Here is a 7,610-nt window from a genome sequence, read left to right as displayed (position 1 = left end):
TTTAAATGTTTAATAAAGGGGCAAAAAGTCATAAACAAATATCTGAAAATTCGTCTCTCTCTCTCTCTCTCTCTCTCTCTCTCTCTCTCTCTCTCTCTCTCTCTCTCTCTCTCTCTCTCTCTCTCTCTCTCTCTCTCTCTCTCTCTCATATATATATATATATATATATATATACATTTTTTTTTTTTTGTGCAGCATTTGGTGTAGGCCTACAGGTCAAACTAAAATGTTGGTGTTCACCTTTGCGTTTTAAAAATACAACAACCGTTCATTTTTCGTTTTGCAATTACGGGTTAAATAAGAAAAATGAATGCAAGTACACCGACGGTTTGGACATAATACGAGACAGAGTTCTTTATTGAATTCATAAAAGAAACAATAATTACATGAATAGTCTGGACTCTAAACCCACTGATAATGACATTAATAAAGTCATTCTATATTGATCAGTGTCTAAACCTCAAAGAAATGCCACAATCAAGACATCGGAGCAGAAATGAGGGAGAAACACCCATGGAACTCCGTGTCTTTCCCTGCCATTAACGCTTGGATAACACGCCACGTCTCCTTCCATTAATAATAATAATGTCTAGTGCGGTGGCTGTGATATAGGCTATAAACCTACCAACGTCCGTTGCCATGATTTTTGGAATGACTTATCGCGAGAGGAAAAAAATACATTTTAGTCGCATAACATCGGTTAATGGAAACGCCGTCATTTCGCAATAGTTTTTTATCGACATTTAGAAAATATCGCAAAAGTTTTGCGCAAATCTGTAATGGAAACGCGCCCCAAATATGATCAAATATTGGGGGGGACAAATTGCCCTTCGTTGAATATTGGGGGGGACGTGTCCCCCTGTCCCCCCATAGAATTACGCCTATGCATGTGTGTATAGTGTACTTATATATACAAAATATTTATACACAGTATGTATTTGTTATGTAAACACAAACTTTTATTTTGGATGTGATTAATCGAGAGTAATCTTTGCCCAGCACTACTATTTTACCATAATGCTAGTTAGTTAGTTAGTTAGTTTTGCATTATTGATGTCATGCAGTGCATTATATATATTTTTAGTTTAGGAAAAATACTTTGATATTCTTAGTTTTGCATTATTGATGTCATGCAGTGCATTTTATATTTTATTAGTTTAGGAAACACACTGTGATATTCTTTTAAGAACTTAGTTTTGCATTATTGATGTCATGCAGTGCATTTTATATTTTATTAGTTTAGGAAATATAGTGTGATATTCTTAGTTTTGCATTATTTATTTATTTTTTTGCATTATTGCAAATTGTTTAGTTTTGCATTATTGATGTCATGCAGTGCATTATATATATTTTAATTTTAGGAAAAATACTTTGATATTCCTAGTTTTGCATTATTGATGTCATGCAGTGCATTATATGTATTTTAGTTTAGGAAATATACTGTGATATTCTTAGTTTTGCATAATTTATTTATTGTTTTTGCATTATTGCAAATTTTTTAGTTTTGCATTACTGATGTCATGCAGTGCATTATATATATATATTTTAGTTTAGGAAATATACTGTGATATTCTTTTAAGAACTCATGTAAACATGGTGGTGCATGTAATTATTATCCAGTACTGTAACTTGCTTTTACCACTTTGCATCATTTCTCAAATGCATTGCAATCGTGCAAAAACAGGCCAGTGATCACTCAAGATGCGGTTGTCTATTATCAGTTATCTGTTTTTATTACAACATTACATGTATATACAGTAAAAGAGACAGTACGAATGTACGGCTGAGACTGAGAGATTGTTGTTGGTTTAGAAGCACTTCCTGTGGACGATGGAAGGACCGGCCTCGTCGTACTCCTGCTTGGTGATCCACATCTGCTGGAAGGTGGACAGGGAAGCCAGGATGGAGCCGCCGATCCAGACGGAGTACTTACGCTCAGGAGGAGCAATGATCTGGAGAGAGAGAGAGAGATGGGGTTAAACTCGGAGCAACCACTGCATGTAGACAAGATTTCTCTATATACTTCAAAAGCATTTCCCTTGGGACATTTTGATCTGAAAATATTTTTTTTAAATTGAGTGTTCATCAGAGGGGTCCAAGACCTCCGACTTTTGTCGCACTTGAACCACGAGTACACAAAAAAACAAAAATTGAATGGATAAAAGTAACAAATCCTTCCCTCAATTTGAGCTCCTTAGGAATGCGAGGAATGCTTCAGTACACATCGAAACACATAAAAATGCTCAAAATTCAGACTAGAAATGCTAAAACTTTACCAATAAATGATTTATAATGTCTACATGTGTATCTGCCAGAGTGTACCATAGCGCTATAAGCCCATCTAGACGCATGAAATATCATGTTATATTATTATTTCTCCACAAGAGGGCAAAGACTCCCAATGTAAGATATTTAGAGCTGAATTAAAAGAGTTATGCATGAAATTGTGAGTTATTTTGAATTTAAGTGGAAATAATGTGAGGTGAAGTGCAAAAAAAAAAATAGAAAAAATCTCAAAATGAAATAAAATAAGCTTTCTGAAAAAAAAAAAAAAGAAGAAAAAAAAATAATTTTAGGGCTTCGGCTCATTTTGACCCGCGAGGGAAAGACGTGTAACAAAGTGCGGGAAAGGATGAAAGAAAGTTAAACTTTAGCTAATGCATTAATTGCCTTTAAATGTGTGTGTGTGTGTGTGTGTGTCACCTTGATCTTCATGGTGCTGGGAGCCAGAGCAGTGATCTCCTTCTGCATGCGGTCAGCGATACCAGGGTACATGGTGGTTCCACCGGACAACACGTTGTTGGCGTACAGATCCTTACGGATGTCAATGTCGCACTTCATGATGCTGTTATAAGCGGTCTCATGGATGCCAGCAGACTCCATACCTGAGGTGAGAGAGAGAAGTTGAGTTTCAGCCCATCACACCAGGCGAACACATGTCCTGAGGAGCAGCGGGAGGACACGCACCGATGAAGGAGGGCTGGAAGAGGGTCTCGGGGCATCTGAAGCGCTCGTTGCCGATGGTGATCACCTGGCCGTCGGGTAACTCGTAGCTCTTCTCCAGGGAGGAGGAGGAGGCTGCGGTCGCCATCTCGTTCTCGAAGTCCAGAGCCACATAGCAGAGCTTCTCCTTGATGTCGCGCACGATCTCACGCTCAGCTGTGGAGATGCATCAAGTGTGTGTGTGTTACTTCGCGGCTCTCGCACCTGATACACACCTGTGCTGTAAGTGTCGCTACTCACCGGTTGTAACGAAAGAGTAGCCTCTCTCAGTCAGGATCTTCATGAGATAGTCAGTCAGATCGCGACCGGCCAGATCCAGACGCATGATAGCGTGGGGAAGCGCGTAACCCTCATATACGGGGACGTTGTGGGTCACACCGTCACCAGCGTCCAGCACGATACCTGAGGACACGTGATCAGACAGGTCAGGTGACGTCAGCGGTCACACACAACGCACACAGCAGTGTCTAGCAGTCAAACGTTGTGTTTATAGTAATGCGTCGTTCATGGATTCTGAAATGTTTCAGTTGGACGTTCTTCTAACGTTTTTAAATGTTGCTACATTTTCAGAACGTTCAGAGAACATTCGAAAGTAACGGTCCCAGTGTTTGAAGAATGATGCAATGGAATGTTCATTTAAAGTAGAAGAAAAACTTTTCACGTGAAACGTTCTTTGTTAGAATATACAGTATGTTTGTTATCTGGGATTGTTTAATCAATAACACAGGCCTAGTCAAAAAATAAATAAATAATTAATGCTAAGAAATGTGTACAGGATTCCAATTTGTATTTTTTTAATCATAATTTGGAAACGATCCTAATGGAAATCAGGGTTATTATTGTTAACTTAAAAACTTGATGTTGTTACTTGAAATATATATAATAAGTATTATATAAAGTACTAAACTAAAAAAAAAAAAAAAACGATATAGACATATTTGAAAAATATGACAAAATGCACAACAAAGTGGCTAAAATAAACAAATCGTCTATAAATAAACAATCAAAGAGAATCAGATTTTTATCTCTCAGTCCAATGTGAAACAATCCAATCGGATTTAAGAATCAAATTAGATCCTACTGGATTAAAAAAATAAGATTTTAACGTCACATTTTGATGTGAAATGTGAAAAAAAGGTCTCAGAAAAAAGGTACAAAGGCTGTCACGGTGCGACATCGTTTCGAAACATACTATAATATGCACTTTTTAGGTTTTAATATGTGCTCTTTTGGTACTTATATGTATCTCTAAGATACGTATATGCACCTTTTAGGGGTAAATATGCGACATAGGTGAACCTTTTGAAAGGTTACCATCCCAATAAAAGCTTTTGTACCTTTTTTAATACTGATTTGTCTCATTCTGTGTGTAGTCTAGGAGTGTGTGAAGAGTGTTGATGACTGACCAGTGGTACGGCCGGAAGCGTACAGGGACAGCACAGCCTGGATGGCCACATACATGGCGGGAACGTTGAAGGTCTCAAACATGATCTGCAAGAGGAAAGACTCAGTGTGATGAAGCCCGTGAGGGAGTGTGAGGCTCATGTGTGTGTGCAGGTCTCATCCGTACCTGAGTCATCTTCTCCCTGTTGGCCTTGGGGTTCAGCGGGGCCTCGGTGAGCAGGGTAGGGTGCTCCTCAGGGGCCACACGCAGCTCATTGTAGAAGGTGTGGTGCCAGATCTTCTCCATGTCGTCCCAGTTAGTGATGATGCCGTGCTCAATGGGATACTTCAGGGTCAAGATACCTCTCTTGCTCTGAGCCTCATCACCGACGTAGCTGTCCTTCTGACCCATGCCGACCATCACACCCTGAGCGAGAGAGTGGAGAGGTTTAGTGAGTGTGATCAACACACACCACGCGCTAACACTTCTCAGGGCGATTTGGCTTTACATAACTGCAGCAATAAGATGCTTAATTAATGCATAACACTACTTTTATAATGCATTATACATGTGTTAACATTCATTTTCAAATTTTAGCGGAAAGAAAACACGTGTTTATTTTATTGCACTTGATCTATTAGTGTGAGTGTGAGTCAGAAATCTCCAGCTTTACACACACCAGACTTTACGGTTTTATTCATATTTATATTCTGAAGGGTCGTTCATAAATCATTCGCCTGATTTTAATCATAAAATAACATAATTTGTTTCCGGCTGATTCGTGGAGTGATAAAAAGAGAAATCCAGAATCCTCTCTGGAAAAAACGTTCACTCTAATAAGTGAAACGAAATCAAACAAATCAAATTTATGCAAATTGGTATATGTAAGAGGATGCATTTGACAATGTATATTTAATTAGGCAATGCATTTGAAAATGCATATTAACACTTTAATGTATAATGCATTATAAAAGTATTTGAATGCATTAAAATTATGCCTCGTAATGCATCATATAATGCATTGTAACTGCAGTTATGATACATTATAGTAGAAAGTATAAAGCATTAAAACGCGTCAAACCAATTTCAGATGTAATAAGGAATCTGTGAATATTATAATGCATTTTAACGTTATTTATGAAACTATGCAATGCATTATGGTGTACATTAGGACTACCTTAATACTTTATAAGTAAAGTGTTACCCGCATATTTAATTAGACTATGCTTTTCGAAAATGCGTATTAACACTTTAATATATAATGCATTATGAAAGTATTTTAATGCATTAATTATGCCTTGTAATGCATCTTATTGTATGGTCTCATGAAAAATTGTAACTTAGTATAGAAAGTATAATGCATAAAAAAGGCGGTATAACAAAGAATCTGAATATTACAATGAATTTTAACTTTATTTATGAAAATACGTAATGCATTATGATGCACATTATGACTACCTTTATAATGCATTATAGATAAAAGTGTTGCCCGCATATTTAATTAGACAATGCATTAATTTGCATATTTAATATCAAAAAACGCATTGCAATTCTTAATGTAATCAATCAGCCGGTGAAATATAATGATGTCAGTGGTGTCATGAGTTAAAGCACTATGAGAGTATTCCCCCTGTGTTATCGTTGTCTGCAGAAGTGTGTGTGAGAGTATTCCCCCTGTGTTATCGTTGTCTGCAGAAGTGTGTGTGAGAGTATTCCCCCTGTGTTATCGTTGTCTGCAGAAGTGTGTGTGAGAGTATTCCCCCTGTGTTATCGTTGTCTGCAGAAGTGTGTGTGAGAGTATTCCCCCTGTGTTATCGTTGTCTGCAGAAGTGTGTGTGAGAGTATTCCCCCTGTGTTATCGTTGTCTGCAGAAGTGTGTGTGAGAGTATTCCCCCTGTGTTATCGTTGTCTGCAGAAGTGTGTGTGAGAGTATTCCCCCTGTGTTATCGTTGTCTGCAGAAGTGTGTGTGAGAGTATTCCCCCTGTGTTATCGTTGTCTGCAGAAGGGTTGCACCTGGTGACGGGGTCTTCCAACGATGGAGGGGAACACAGCACGGGGAGCGTCATCTCCGGCAAACCCAGCCTTGACCAAGCCAGAGCCGTTGTCACACACAAGGGCGGTAGTTTCCTCGTCGTCGCACATGGTTGGTTTTCTGGATGGTCTGAGAAAGAAGCATCACACAGTCAGACACCACACACACACACATGCTGTTCTACAGTTAAACCATGACCTAGCGCTGCCAGAAACACGTGCGTCTCCTCTCCTGCCCATGAAGGGTTACTGAAACCAAACCCTGCAGCTCAAGACTTCACTAATGCCAAAGAAAGGCAGGAGTTTAACAGGCGCTCTATTTACGGCTCCAAGTCTTCTCACTTTCTCCAGTCGCAGCTGTCATTGCATTCTCTGGTTTCATGCATGCACTACGTACGATGCTTTAGTGTTGCATGGAAAACACTAAAGTGCATTATCAAAACCTAAGATTATCCGCTCCAACAAAAATCGAAAGTCGCCGTTATCCGTTCTCGCACTCTAACTAGCGCTGGAAAGCCGAGTCTAGAAGATCTGAGGAAATATCGGATATAGTTCGCAGGACTCACCAAGTTGTTATCACAAGACTGATGCTTCCACTGGGACAGAGAGAGAAGGTGAGCAGGACCCTTAAATACGAGCGGCTCCTGGGGGCCGGGGCGGGGCCTGGGGTTCACACAAGCCCAAATAAGAGCAGGCGAGAAAAAATAAAAACCAGAAAATAACCCCCTCCACCCCTGAATCTGAATCTGATCTCCACGGGCCCTAAAATTAAGAAACGCTTCCTTAGAAATAGCAGGCAGAGCGCCAGTCATCTACGTGCGAGATTTCTGGGTAAAATGAAGATTATATAATATAATAACAGATATTTGACATAATAATAATAATAATATATATAGTTTAAACAACATTTGAAGTGGATCAAAACCTTTCATCAAAGTTATACATGAATTTTGAACAATACCCGTTCATGTCTTATGACAACTTTGATGAACTTTTTTAATCCACTTCAAATGTTGACTACTGTATATTTATATATATATTAACTTTTTTAATCCACTTCCAATGTTGACTACTGTATATATATATATATATATATATATATATATATATATTAACTTTTTTAATCCACTTCCAATGTTGACTACTGTATATATATATATATATATATATATATATATTAACTTTTTTAAT

The 7,610-nt window shown here is 38.4% G+C and overlaps 1 protein-coding gene across 1 annotated transcript; it reads right to left on the bottom strand.

Annotated features, from left to right (window-relative positions):
• Positions 1–1,707: 1,707 nt before the first annotated feature.
• Positions 1,708–7,096, bottom strand: actc1b (actin alpha cardiac muscle 1b). The gene is made up of 8 exons (XM_056244271.1): positions 6,986–7,096; positions 6,402–6,549; positions 4,574–4,813; positions 4,410–4,494; positions 3,244–3,405; positions 2,968–3,159; positions 2,704–2,885; positions 1,708–1,952 (listed from the first exon to the last, which is right to left on the bottom strand). Exons 2-8 carry the CDS (start codon positions 6,528–6,530, stop codon positions 1,809–1,811), a joined length of 1,134 nt encoding a protein of 377 aa, XP_056100246.1. The 5' UTR covers positions 6,531–6,549; positions 6,986–7,096; the 3' UTR covers positions 1,708–1,808.
• Between the last annotated feature and the right edge of the window lie 514 nt (positions 7,097–7,610).

This window comes from Rhinichthys klamathensis, unplaced genomic scaffold, assembly GCF_029890125.1.
Source record: "Rhinichthys klamathensis goyatoka isolate OS25496 unplaced genomic scaffold, OSU_Roscu_1.1 h1tg000951l_1, whole genome shotgun sequence".
Lineage (NCBI taxonomy): Eukaryota > Metazoa > Chordata > Actinopteri > Cypriniformes > Leuciscidae > Rhinichthys > Rhinichthys klamathensis.
This window is presented reverse-complemented; position numbering and strand designations above follow the sequence as displayed.

Excerpts from the sequence above, each read along its gene's own strand:
- actc1b (XM_056244271.1), bottom strand. The coding sequence starts at position 6,530 with ATGTGCGACGACGAGGAAACTACCGCCCTTGTGTGTGACAACGGCTCT. Across the intron at positions 4,814-6,401 it reads TTGGAAGACCCCGTCACCAG|GGTGTGATGGTCGGCATGGG; the intron begins GTGCAACCCTTC and ends TCTCTCGCTCAG. Across the intron at positions 3,406-4,409 it reads CGCTTCCGGCCGTACCACTG|GTATCGTGCTGGACGCTGGT; the intron begins GTCAGTCATCAA and ends ACGTGTCCTCAG.